Source organism: Natator depressus, chromosome 4, assembly GCF_965152275.1.
Source record: "Natator depressus isolate rNatDep1 chromosome 4, rNatDep2.hap1, whole genome shotgun sequence".
NCBI classification, from domain to species: Eukaryota; Metazoa; Chordata; order Testudines; family Cheloniidae; genus Natator; species Natator depressus.
The window spans coordinates 141,551,729-141,565,987 of record NC_134237.1 but is presented as its reverse complement, the minus strand read 5'-3'; the positions used below and the strand labels follow the sequence as shown (position 1 = coordinate 141,565,987).

The 14,259-nt window shown below is 47.4% G+C and overlaps 1 protein-coding gene across 3 annotated transcripts in view; it reads right to left on the bottom strand.

Moving 5' to 3' along the window:
• Window positions 1-14,259, bottom strand: part of SEMA4F (ssemaphorin 4F) — a 149,469-nt gene that overhangs the window by 53,121 nt on the left and 82,089 nt on the right. For all 3 annotated transcript variants that reach the window (XR_012639407.1, XR_012639408.1, XM_074952051.1), the window contains exons 4-6: window positions 2,353-2,447; window positions 1,605-1,698; window positions 528-647 (exon numbers count right to left, since the gene is read on the bottom strand). Coding sequence is in view for 1 of the 3 variants with exons in the window: in XM_074952051.1 (XP_074808152.1) it covers window positions 528-647; window positions 1,605-1,698; window positions 2,353-2,447 (309 nt within the window). In the remaining 2 variants the exon portion in view is untranslated. The remainder of the gene's footprint in view (window positions 1-527; window positions 648-1,604; window positions 1,699-2,352; window positions 2,448-14,259) is intronic.

The window sequence follows — 14,259 nt, the reverse complement described above, 5'->3', positions numbered from 1 at the left end:
GTGTCCAGTTTTGGGCACCCCACTACAGGAAGGATGTGGAAAAATTGGAAAGAGTCCAGCAGAGGGCAACAAAAGTGATGAGGGGACTGGAACACATGACTTATGAGGAGAGGCTGAGGGAACTGGGATTGTTTAGTCTGCAGAAGAGACGAATGAGGGGGAATTTGATACCTGCTTTCAACTCCCTGAAAGCGGGTTCCAAAGAGGATGGATCTAGACTGTTCTCAGTGGTAGCTGATGACAGAACGAGGAGTAATGGTGTCAAGTTGCAGTGGGGGAGGTTTAGGTTGGATATTGGGAAAAACTTTTTCACTAGGAGGGTGGTAAAACACTGGAATGGGTTACCTAGGGAGGTGGTGGAATCTCCTTCCTTAGAGGTTTTTAAGGTCAGGCTTGACAAAGCCCTGGCTGGGATGATATAGTTGGGGATTGGTTCTGCTTTGAGCAGGGGGTTGGACTAGATGACCTCCTGAGGTCCCTTCCAACCCTGATATTCTATGATTCTATGATCTCCATTGGTCACTCACCATTCAGCCAGGTCACTGAGATCTCTGTCCGGATGCGCTCCTCAAGGTTTCCTGTTGCTCTGGAGATGATGGGCTGCGTCCCCAGGAAGTTGCTGACAGTGGCAGCATACAGGACACCATCTAGAGGAAGGTCCAAGTTGTGACAGGTGTGAAAGACACAGAGGACCAATGTGCAATGCAGGAAAAGAGATGGGGGAGGGGAAAGGAGTACACTGTGGCCAGGCTGTAATGCAGAGCTGTGCCTGAACCTATAAGGAAAATGTGGCTAATCGGGCTTTGATGTAACATCTGGATGGCAAGGAGAGGCTGGATTTTACTCCATTTTCCACCCAGGTTCATCAGCAGCTGGTTTAGAATGCTAGTGGCTACCACTTGTGGCCTCGGTGCTAACCCAGTCACATGGCACCCTTCTCCAGTTGGAGTTGGAAGGGAATCTTCCTAACCAAGTCAGCCACTGCACTCTGCCTGGCTCCCCATGGCTCAAGCACAGGCAAGACGAGGACCAGGTTTGGGAGATTCTAGGTCATGGGGACACCCTGGGCCTTGGTAGCCTCAGTCTGGGATGCTCAGGTCAGTGTATTTAAAAAGCGTTCCCTTTCAAACACTAAATGGCTCAAGGTGGTGCAGACCTCATGTGGCCTGCGCCAGCTCCTGGACTGGGCAGCAGCAGATGCCGCTCTGTGATGTGCGCTGTGTAATTTGTATCCCTCTCCAGCTCCGGGTCGGGACATGGATTATGGCGTTTTACACATAGGTCACCGGTTCCATTCAGAGACAGATAGTAATCCCAGGAAGTCATTGCCCCCATGTGGTGACTCTGGGGAATGGAGGGCTGGTGCTTCTGTCCAGTTCCTAATAGACAGATGTCCACATTGCAACGGTAACTAACAGGCCCTGCAAGCAGTCTCCGCAGAGGAGGCCAAGGACTGAAATCCCTTTACACCTGGATGGTGAGGGAAGCTTGTTCGCTTGCTGCTGCTACCCCCAACATGCTTCTTCCTTCCAGAGCCACAGTCTTGCTCCTTGCACTGAGTTCCAGACCAAACCAAAATGCCGCTGACACTGTGACAAACGTACCGACCATTACGGCTGCTGACTGTTGCGTAGGCTCAAAGGGGCATTTCCCCCGGCCACTTTCCTGCCGCTCCACACTGCTGAAATTGGCCACTTTCTGCAATAAAAGCAGAGAAAGTTCAGCCACCCCATTTGGGTTTGGGGAGGGGCTAACAGACACCACCCCCCCCCCGCAGGCTGTCTGGGGTGGGACAGGCTGATGTTAAGCTGGACTGTGTGGACTCTCAATGGTGGAAGCCCCAGGACTTGTCCCCTCCCTTGTTTAACTTGTTACTGCAGCCAAGAGAGCATTTATTTTTTGCTGCAGTACTTCGTTACGAAGGCCGTTAACCACTCATTGGAGGCCTCAATCCTTCCCTGGGTTCCTGCCTTACTACCACCCCACTCAGGACTGGAAATTTAATATATGGAGGGAATGTTCTGTGGTTAAAACACTGCCTGGGGCCTCGGGAGGGTTCAACCCCTGGTTCTGACACAGACTCCTGGCATGACCTTGGGCAACTCACTTCTCCTTCTGCAAAGTGGGGATACTACTTCCATAGCTCACCAAGAGGCTGAGGGTGTATTCCTTATGGCCTCTGAAAGCTCAAACCAGGGTGATGAAGCCACAGAAAAGCCTCTCATTAGCTTTAGGTTCATCCTTCCTGATCTCTGCCCGTTTCCCCAAGCAGGCAGCACTGGACTCTTCTCCTGGCCCATTCAACCCTCCCTTTACTCCCTCCCCCTTCCCCAACAGGCACTGAGCCCTTACAATGAAGCCGCACTGTGGATCAAAAGCAAAGGTCCCGCAGGTGTAGAGGTGGCTCTCATCAGCAAACTCCAGAATGCGGATGTAATTATGACACTCTGCCTGCAGGGACAGAGCAAACAGTCATGACACAGGCACTGTGAAAAGCACAACCAGCCACTGATGTCAAGGATTGAGTGCAAGAGGAGAGGAGCGCATAGGCGCTGATTCCGTGGATGCTCTGGGGCTGGAGCATCCAAGGGGAAAAATTAGTGGGTGCTCTTCACGCACCAGCAGCCAAGGTCCCCACCCCCCCCCACCTCCTCCTCCGCCTCCTCCCAGCTCCTCCCTCCCTCCCAGAGCTTGCCGCCACCAAACAGCTGTAGCAAACGCTGTGAGGGAGTGGGGAGGAGCGGGAACGTGGTGGGGATTTGGGGAAGGAGTCGAATAGGGGCAGGGAGGGGGTGGGGACAGGGTTGGAATGGGGGCGGAGACTTTGGGGAAGGGGTTGGAATGGGGGCGGGAGAGGGTGGGGCAGGGGTGGAGTTGGGCAGGGCCGGGGGCATCAAGCACCCAACGGCGCCAGAAGAAGTCGGCGCCTATGGAGGAGCAGACCCCTCTTACTCACGTAAGAAATAATTGCAGGGAAGGCCCTCACAGCCATTTCAGTAGGTGACATCACTACTCAATTCCAAGCAGTAACTGACAACATGCTGGGAACACTGCGTGAATGTGTCATGCCCACGAGTATGCCCGACTTTTCAGCCAGCAGAGCCAGAAGAAGCACCTAAGAGAATCTTTACCATGAAGGACAGACCACGAAATCATAGAAATGCAGGGCTGGAAGGGACCTTGAGAAGTCATGAAGTTCTATCCCCTGCACTGAGGCAGAACCAAGTAAACCTAGAACATCCCTGACAGGTGTCTGGCCAACCTATTCTTAGAAACCTCCAGTGATGGAGGTTCCACAACTCAGACTCAAAGGTCAGAAGGAACCATCATGATCATGTAATCTTACCTCCTGCACATCACAGGCCACAGAACTCCACCCTCCCATTCCTGTAATAGATCCTTCACCTTTCCCCGAGTTACTGAAGTCCTCAAATTGTGGTTTAAAGATTTCAAATTACAGAGAATCCACCTCCATTGGAAGCCTGTTCCAGAGCTTAACTACCTTTATCATTAGAAAGTTTTTCCTAATACAGTAGAACACTGTTTAACCATCTTTCTGTATTAACTGAACCGAGCCCCTCCGCTGGGGCTTGACAGCACAAGCCCCGCCCATTCTCCTGATTATCCAAATTTTTGATTATGCGATCGGGCCCTGGTCCCAAGTAGATCGGATAAATGGGGTTCCCCTGTACCAAACTGAAATCTCCCTTGTTGCAGATTAAGCCGTTTACTTCTTGTCCTACCTTCAGTGGACATGGAGAACAATTGATCACTGTCCTCTTTACAAGAGCCCTTAACATAAGAACAGCCATACTGGGTCAGACCAATGGTCCTTCTAGCCCAGTATCCTATCTTCCAACAGTGGCCAATGCCAGGTGCTTCAGAGGGAATGAACAGAACAGGTAATCATCAAGTCATCCATCCCTTGTCACCCATTCCTAGCTTCTGGCAAACAGAGGGTAGGGACACTTCAGACCATGCTTTTGCATCCCTGCCACATTGGCTAATAGCCATCGATGGGCCTATCCTCCATGATCTTATCTAGTTCTTTTTTGAACCCTGTTATAGTCTTGGCCTTCACAACATCGTCTGGCAAGGAGTTCTACAGATTGACTGTGCGTTGTGTGAAGAAATACTTCCTTTTGTTTGTTTTAAACCTGCTGCCTATTAATTTCATTCGGTGACCCCTAGTTCTTGTGTTGTGAGGAGTAAATAACACTTTCTTATTTATTTTCTCCACACCAGTCATGGCTTTATAGGTTTCAGAGTAGCAGCTGTGTTAGCCTGTATTCACAAAAAGAAAAGGAGTACTTGTGGCACCTTAGAGACTAACCAATTTATTTGAGCATAAGCTTTTGTGAGCTACAGCTCACTTCATTGGATGCATAAAGTGGAAAATACAGTGAGGAGATTTATATACACATAGATCATGAAAAAATGGGTGTTGGCACAGTTGGCAACGGGCTTTGTTGCAAGGATAGGTTCCTGGGTTAGTGGTTCTGTTGTGTGGTTGCTGGTGAGTATTTGCTTCAGGTTGGGGGGCTGTCTTTTCCAATTCCAATATATCTTTAATTGAGGTGGGGTGACCAGATATGCACACAGTAGTCAATATGTGGGTGTACCATGGATTTATATAGAGGCAATATGATATTTTCTGTCTTATATTTATCCCATTCCTAATGATTCCCAACATTCTCTTTGCTTTTTTGACTGTCACTGCACATTGAGTGGATGTTTTCAGAGAACTATCCACAATGATTCCAAGATCTCTTTCTTGAGTGCTACCAGCTAATTTAGACTCCCATCATTTTATATGTATAGTTGGGATTATGTTTTCCAATGTGCATTACTTTGCATTTATTAACACTGAATTTCATCTGCCATTTTGTTGCCCAGTCACCCAGTTTTGTGAGATTCCTTTTTAATTCTTCGCAGTCTGCTTTGAACTTAACTATCCTGAGTAGTTTTGTATCATCTGCAAATTTGGCCACCTCACTGTTCACCCTTTTTCCTGATCATTTATGAACATGTTGAATAGCACTGGTCCCAGTACAGATCCCTGGGGGACACCTCTATTTACCTCTCTCCATTCTGAAAACTGACCATTTATTCCTACGCTTTGTTTCCTGTCTTTTAATCAGTTACTGATCCATGAGAGGACCTTCCCTCTTATCTCATGACTGCTTACTTTGCTTAAGAGCCTTTGGTGAGGTCAAAGGCTTTCTGAAAATCTAAGTACACTATATCCACTGGATCCCCCTTGTCCACATGCTTGTTGACCCCCTCAAAGAACTCTAGTAGATTGGTGAGGCAGGAAGGGGGAGGGATAGCTCAGTGGTTTGAGCATTGGCCTGCTAAACCCAGGGTTGAGAGTTCTAATCCTTGAGGGGCCATTTAGGGATCTGGGGCAAAAACTGGGGATTGGTCCTGCTTTGAGCACAGGGTTGAACTAGATGACCTCCTGAGGTCCCTTCCAACCCTGATATTCTATGATTCTATGACTTCCCTTTAAAAAAAACCATGCTGACTCTTGCCCAACAAATTGTGTTCATCTATGTGTCTTGACGATTCTGTTCTTTACTATAGTTTCAACCAATTTGCCTGGTAATGAAGTTAGGCTTACTGGTCTGCAATTGCCAGGATTGCATCTGGAATCCTTTTTTACAAATTGGCGTCATATTAGCTATCCTTTAGCCATCCGATACAGAAGCTGATTTAAATCCTGGGTGAGAGTAAATAAAGAAGAAATTCTGCCCTGTTTTGCTACAAGAGGATCCTTTGATCCCTGGTCATGCACTATCCAATGAACTGCCTGGGGCAGGGATGGGGTGGGCCCGCCAGGATCTCTGCACAGAATAGACCACACTACTGGTTCCCAGACCCAAAGCCTAATAAACATTTACCGTCCTCAAGGCCCAGTTCTAAGCCAAATCACCCCACGCCCTGTTCTAAGCCAAATAGACCATGCAACAGCTCTCAAGGCTCCTGTAGCCCTAGGGCTCAAAAAGCAGGTGGGATTGACTGGGAAACCTTGGGGCCTGAGGGGCAGGGCAGAGAGACTATCATAAAAGAAATATTTCCATGGTACAAGGGACAGCCAGCACCTGCTAGCAACAATGTTTTTAAAACTTTAGAAAATGGTACCAGGTTTGAAGTGCAGCAAGACCAGAGGTTTATTATTATTTTAAAAAAGTGTCCTACTAGAGACAGATTGAAGCATATGTACAGGAGGAAATGCAAATGCCCAGGGTAAATTCCTCTGCTTCTTTTCTTTTGTGCTAATAAAAGTAATCAGAAATAAAACAGAAGTAGGGAGAGGGACAGAGAAATTAAATGAGAAAAACATGATTGAATCCAACTCACCAAATGGAGTCCTAGATGCTTGCATCCCCGTCCCATCCTACCTTCCTCTTCTCCCTACAACTGTTGGTTAAACTCACTTGCTAGGTCTGGTCTTAAAATGTAGCTCCCAATCCTGCCAACAGCTACATGAGTAGGTCATAGATTTGCTACTGCAGAGCGGCTCCTCATGGTGAGACCCAGCTTTGCAGCCCCACATCCTCCCTCTCCACCTTACGACTTTGTGGTCTGTGACTTGGCCCAGCAACCTGGTCAGGCTAAGCATCCCACTAGAAAAATTAGTGATTTCTTTTGACTGAGGTGGTAAATCAAAGACCCAGAAACTCTGAGATACTTCCCACAATGATGTTAGAGACCCCAGGGCATGGCCACTAGTTAAGTCGAGGGGATGGAAGGCCATAAGGGTCGAGGAAGTCTCCCTGCTGTAGGCCTTAGGACTTCTTTTCAACCCCCCTTAATAGAAGCCAGGCCTGGCTGGTTTGAGTAAGCTCTTTTGCTTTTAAAATAATGTTGCAGCCGCAGATAATGCCTCATAGTGTAAGGTTTGCTGACGCCAAGTTAAAGATAACAGGAGAGACAGCTACAAGGCCAGACAGGATGTGCTGGTTGTTTAAGTTGCTAGGAATGCTTGTTAGAGGTTGCAGGAAATAAACATTGTTGTAACCCATATAAGGAAGGCAGAGCATTTGTGCAAAGCTTTGATTGGCTTATGTGTAGTGTAGTAGCATTAAGGAAGATAAAAGTGTGTGTAATGACCTGCTCTGATGTGCAGGATTTGAGATTCTATTCTCCCTGTACCTTGTTTGCGGCTGCAAATAAACTTTTTCTGCTTCTCCACCCTGTTGTGTTTATTGGGTGACGCACACCGGGCAACGAACCCCTGCTGTTGTTTGCCTCTGGGCACTGCGTGCCGGCAACAGTGAGAGAACAGGCTTTGACCAGGTGCAAGAGGCTATTTTTCAAATCAAATTATGAACGTCTGAAAACGTGCCACTGACATTTGTTTGGAAGGAAATCGCAGGCACACAGACACTATGGCGGTGGGCACCTCATCCAGCCTGAGCACTGAAATTTGCTGCTATTGCCCTCAAAATGCGTGTGGCTGAACCAAAATTTAAAGGCAGGAGCATCAATAAAATTCTTACTACCACAGCAGAGCTGCTGGGCTTACCTTTAACACTCCTTCTCCCAGACCAGATCGACATGTAGAAAGTGGAGGTCTGGCAGCAACCCAGCTCCTCCTATTCACAGTCAGATTCAGACAGCGTCTAGGGGCTTGACTGTCTCAGAACACAAGGCTCACCTGACCAGAACAGGGATGCATGAAGCATGGTCACTCACCTGACAGGAGCTAGCACCAGGTGCTTCAGAGGAAGGTAGGAGCACCCCTCAGCCCCCGCAGACAATAAAGGGCTACCTGCCAGAAGGTAAGCTGTTGGTTATACATAAAGCAGGAGGGTCTGTCCCTTGCACATGTTTATCCTATTAAATGTAAGTGGACCATCTGTTTATCAGAGAAACATTCCACTTCTCTCTGAATCCTGAAAAGCTCTCAACTCCATGATACACTATGGCAAGGGGAGTCCATAGATTTATTGGGCACTGTGTGCAAAAATTTCCTATGATCTGTTTTAAATTGGTTTCCTTTCAATTTCATTGACTGCTTCTTTGTCTGTAGTGGGAGAGGATAAACACGATTCTCTATCTACCACTCATCTAGATAGTGATTTATTTGCATGACAGTAGCACCCACAATGTGCTAGGTGCTTTCCCAAAGTACAGAGTAAAGTCCCTGCCCTAAAGAACTCACAAAACCTCTCATGTCCTCTCTCACTAGCCTTCTTTACTAATTAAACATAGTCCTAATCCTTTTACTATCTCCTCACATGGAAGTCTTTCTACATCCTAATCATTTACCACCCATTCCCCCAAACACCCTCTACGTCTTTGTTTAACTCCCCTCCAACCCTCCCCCACCCCTTTTTATATACAGGGTGAACAGAACTGATTCTGATAACCCAGGTGAGGGTATGCCATTTATTCCTATCATGGCATTACAACATTCTGGGTATCCTTTGCACCCCAGTCCTTATATATCCTGCCATACAAATAATACATAATAAAAACAAGCGAAGGTATTACGAGGTTACCAAATGTACTCAACTGAGATTAGGGTTCCATTGTTCTGGGTGCTGTACATGCCCCTGAAAAGAGACAACCGCTGCCTGAGAGGCTGAAGCCTAAACAGGAGACAGATATGGAAGGTGAAACAGGCATAGAGAAGTAAAGTGACTTAACCAAAGTCACTTGGCAGGTAAATGGCAGAGCCCAGGTTTCTTGACTCCCAGTCCCATGCCCATCCACTAGATTAGGTTACCTCCTCTGACATTTATCAGGGAGAAAGAACTGATTCAAGGATGAAAAACCAGAAAGGACTAGAGAGGCTGAGGGCATGTATAATGCCAAGGTCTCAGAGATCTTCACTGAGTGCTTGGCCCCTCACTACAGCCAGAGAGGACTGCCCTCAGAACAGAGAGGATTGTGACAGGCAGAGTTTATTGCTGGTGCTGGAAAAGATCAAAACCTTCAACGGAGTGAAGCCCAAAGAGCACTAATGCAGTAAGGCCGGTCCCGCTGATGACGGAAATTCGATTGGCAAGCCAGGAGCATATGAAAATGGGCTCATAATGGAAACTGCTTTGTGACTTGAGTTTACCAAGCACCATCAGACCTGGGAACTTTACTTCTATGCAGCTGAAAGCCTAAACTGATTATTTTTGCATGAAATCAGTGCCCAGGATGAGCAGGAAAGGGGGCCAGGGGAAAGTGCAATCCACCGGCACTCCCCCAAGGAATGCACCTCACACATATAGGATGGAGAACCATATTTCAGGAATCAGTGACTCTGAAAAGACCTTGTGGATTATGATGGAAATCAGATGAACATGAGCTCCCCATGTCATGTGGTAGCTCAGCGAGCAAATATGATTCTTGGATGTATGAACAGAGGAACATCGAGTAGGAGCTGGGAGGTGATCTTACCCATATACACAGTATTAGTGAGACTATTGCTGGTTACAGTTTTGGTTCCTGAAAAGGCAGTTGACAACTGAAAAGGAGAGCTACAAGAATGATTCAAAGTCTGAAAAACCTGCCTTATAGTGAGAGATTGAAGAAGCTCAATCTGTTTAGTTTAACTAACAGGGCTAAAAGATCATCTGATCACTGTCTACAAGCACCTACAGGGGGAGAAGATTTCTGATGGTAGACTGCTTTTTAAAACTAGTAGATAAAGGCAGAACAATATCCAATCAACAGCTGGAAGCTGAAGCTAGACAAATTCAGACTAGAAATAAGGTGTAATTTTCAACAGTGAGGATAATTAGACATTGGAACAATTTACCTGGGGACACTGGATTTTCTGTCACCTGTCAGTTGAAGGTTGTATAACCAAAGCCAAAAAGGGATTTTAGGTATACTGCCTCTGCATTGGTCAGTGACCAATATTCTGGCAGTAATCTCAGGGGAGAGGCGTGACATTACATCCCATGTTCTTTATGGAAATATGGTTATGATATGAATATGGTATAACTGAGATATACTTTATGTAAGATGGGTCTTGTAAGATGTCACTGGAAAAGTTTTAATTTACCAAATGTGTTTATCCAATTTGTTTGCATGTATCATTTTTGTATCTGATGCTGGGAATATTGACAATGTCTCTGTATTTCAAATGTGCTACATTGGATGTGGCCAAACAATGTTAGTGGTTTATTGAAGAAATGTACACAAGCATAAGAATTATCCCAGGAACTGTCTGCAATAGAAACCTCTCTGCGATAGCTCTACACAATGGGAACTGTTTGACACAGGTCACAGCAAAAAAGCTTTCCAGCAGGTGGGGGGAGGGGGAGAAAGAGATATAAAAGAGGGACAATGACAACGTGAGGGGTCCTCACTCTCCCTACAACACACCTGAAATCACCTGAGGAACAAAGACTGAACTGTGAGAAGTGATGGTCCCAGGCTAAAATCTTTAGCCTGTGTAAGAAAACCTGGGAAAGCCAAGGCAACTTGGGCCTTAAGAATCTGTCAGCCTGTTTATCACTCAGGGTGGGAATTTGTTAATTTGTAACCTACCTATTGAGTATGTTAAAAGCCGGAGACTGAACTTGTTTTTTTACTAAGGCAATCTGCTTTGTTCTGTTTGTTGAACCACTTAAAATTCACCTTTTGTCATTAATAAACATATTTCTTGTTTATAATAAAACCCAGTTTGTAATTTCTAACTGGGGGGCAAGAAGTCATGCATCTCCCTCTTCTCATTGTGGAAGAGGGTGAATTTTATGAGCTTGCGCTGTACAGGTATTTCTACAGTGCAAGACAGTAGTATTTTGGGTTTATCTTCCAAAAGGGGTGGGCACATGAGTGCTGGGGGAGCCCTCTCACACAGAGCTGACTTCAGTCTGTGTCTGCAGTGGGGTGTGGCCCTACCTGTGTGTGTGTGCTGCAAGAGGCCAGAGAGCCTAATTCAGCAAAGCAGTGAGAGGGAACCCAGGCTACTTAAGCAGGAGACACTCAGTGAAATCCCAGTACATCAGGTGGCATCCCAGAAGGGGGGTCCAACCCATCACACTGTAGTAACTCAAGATGTCTCTCCCTAAAAGATGCTATTGGTTAAACACAAATTCTGGGCTTGATGCAAGAATCACTTGATGAAATTCTCTAGCCTGTGTTAGTAACTAGGTCAGACTAGATCATCATAATGGTGTCCCACCTCCCCACCCGGCCATCCCCAGGGGCATTAAAATCTATTAAATCAAGAGGCCATCATTGTGAGGGCTTGAATCCAGGGGAGGAAAGCGTCACTTGGCAGTACACCATATCAGCGCTCCCAATCTGCCATCACTGTGGTCCAGAAACTCTGCGCTCATTTTTTTTAAAGCAAGTCTCTAGCCCTATATGGACTACCCCATTCATCTCAGGGAGGTATTCACTCAAGGAATCGTCACTGGGTATCTAAGTGCCTGTATTGTGACTGCCACTGCTAATCACACTATGGAAGGAAGAGAGGGACAACCAGTTTATAATCATCTGCACAGTCTTCTCTAAGTTGTTTCTCATTTTTATGCCACGAATGGGTGTTGCTGGAAAGATACCACCACTTACTTTTTTCCCCAGTCAAGACAATGCCAAGCAGAGCCCAGCAGGACACAGCATGGCATCTGATCCCCACTGAGGGTAGAGTCAAGTGCATAGCACTTGGCAGAATACACCACTGCCTCTCCTCTCCACAACTCAATCTCTGCATAAAATTATTTAGAGGTAAGAAATGGAAAGGAACAGCCCATTTTCACCAGCCAGTGGGGATTCCCTGCCATTCAGAGAGGATGGACACTGAGGACATGTCTACACTACAGCCCTAAGTCGACCTAGGTCAGTAATTACTGTGGTGGCTGATGTCCACGCTACCCTCCTTTTGTCAGCGGTGCACGTCCTCACCAGGAGCGCTTCCACCAACTGCAGGGGGGGGTGGGGTCTGAGAGCCAGGCTCTCAGCTCTGTGCAGCTCCCCGGCCAGGAGTCCAGTTGTCCCCCCGGGCTCTCAGCTCCCTGCTCTGGCGGGTGCCCAGGCTTCTCAGCTCCCATCAGCGGGAGCACGGCTGTAGTATGTACACTGACATCTTTAGGTCACCATAAGCTGCCTTACATCGACCTAACTGTGTCATGTAGAGCAGGCCTGACTGAACAGAACAAGAGCAAGTCCCAGCGACATGGGCTATGCAGACACCAGCTGGCTGAGATCACACTATCTTGTGTTGGTCTTTGCAGGAACAAGCACAGCCAGGTTGGATCAGTGCAGAGGACTGTCTCCTGTCTCGGGTGGTCAGGCCCAGCCACTTCCGATGAAAGAGCAAAATAACCTGCACCTCGGGAAAGCTTCTCCCATGGAGGATAGCTGTTAGGGAGTGGCAGGCTCCTGCCTTGAAGCAGGAGAGGAACAGCCTTAGCCCTTCCAGTTTTTACTCTCCCTACCGTGGCTTTGGATGTTCGCATTTTCCAGTGAATCAACCTATACTTCAGGAGGATCTAAGCTCCTCCACAGGTGACCCCTTAGCTTGGAGGGTGGAGATGATGGGGGCTGGGACGTTGGCTCCTTCGTTGCAGCAGGAGGGAAGGGTGTGGGGGTGCAGATGTGGAAAGGTCCAAAGAATCTCACCGAGAACAATTGTGGCTTTAATGTTGTTGCTCCCCAACAAACAGCAGCTTTGTGCAGGGCTCTGCATTGCCCACAAAGGCGCCTGTGTTCATGATTTTGAAGGAAAATGCTGGCCAGGCAGCAGCTTCCTGCAGCTCCTCCACCCTGGCCAAGCAGGGAGCAAGGATTTCAGAGAGATACAGACAGCTTGTACCAAAGGCACAGGGATAGGCACAGAGGGAAGTAGGAGCAGAAGAACCGGTCCCAACTCCCACAGGTATTGAGTGGATCAATGTTCTAACTGAGCAGCATTAGGGATGAGTTCCACTGTGCCCAGGGATGGGCAAGCAGAGATTCAGAAAGTTTAAGGCCAGAAGGGACCATCCAATCATATAGTTTGACCTCAGGTATACACAGGCCATAGAATTTCTCCCAGTCACCCCTGTACAGAACCAATAACTTGTGTTTAACTACGGCTCCTTCCAGAAAGGGGTCCGGTTGTGATGTGAAGACTTCACAGATGGAGAATCCATCACTTCCCTTGGGAGTTTGTTCCTGAGGTTAATCACCCTCACTGTTAAAAACTAGTGCCTCAAATGTGATCCCTTGAACGTGTCTGGTTTCAGCTCCAGGCACTGGTTCTTGTTCTGCCTCTTCCCACAAGATTAAAGAGCCCTTTTGTGCCCTGTGACAGGCCTCATATACTGTAATAAGTCACTTCTCAATTTTCTTTCTGATAAACAAAATGGATTGAGCTCTTTAAGTCTCTCACCACAAGACATCTTTTCCAGGGCTCAAATAAGCTGTGTGAATCCTTTCTGCTTCTTCAACATCCTTTAAAAACCATGAACACCAGAACTAGATACAGTGCTCTAGCGTCTGTCTCACCAATGCCATACACAGAAGTAAAATCTCCTCCTCACTCCTCCTTTTTTAGACATGCTGGGATCACATTAGCCTTTTTGGCCAGAGCATCACACAGGGAGCTCATGTTCCACTGCTTGTCTGCTATGACCCCTAATTCTTTTTCATGTCATGGCTTCCCAAGATACCGATGCCCATTCTGTAGGTAGGGCCTATATTCTTTGAGATTCACAAGAGGGGCGTAGGTGTTGTAACTGAGTGTTGCAACGCCTAACTTTAGGTGCCCTGCTACCCACTGGAATTCACAAGCCCCAGCTTCACACCGAGGCTACGTACACAATGCATGGGGAGAGTCAGGCTTCTAAAAGATAGGTTAACAGAAACCAGCAGGCTCAGCGAGGAGATGCCTCAGCTGGCCAGGAGCGAAATGCCAAGGACAATGCCTAAGCCCTGTCTCTCACCAGTAGGTAAGGTGCCTCCCACCACTCAGAATTCACAACAATGAACCCTCTCCTTGAGCCAGGCACCTCAGCCAGGAGGTGGTGGTGCCCCCCACCCCTTATGCTTAAAAGCCCAGTAGTTGGCGCATTCCCCTGGAATGGAGGAGAACCAGATTCAAACATCCATTCTGCCTCCTTCAGAACAGGGACTTGAACCAACCCAGGAGAGGGTCCTAACCACTGGGCTAGAGTGTCATTCTCGTTCTCGCAGGGTATGTCTACACAGCAACTAGACACCTGCAGCTGCACTGTATCAGCTGACTCAGGCTTCCAGGGCTTGGATTGGGGCTGTTCCACTGCTGTGTAGATGTCTGGGCAACTCTAGGACTCTGAGAAG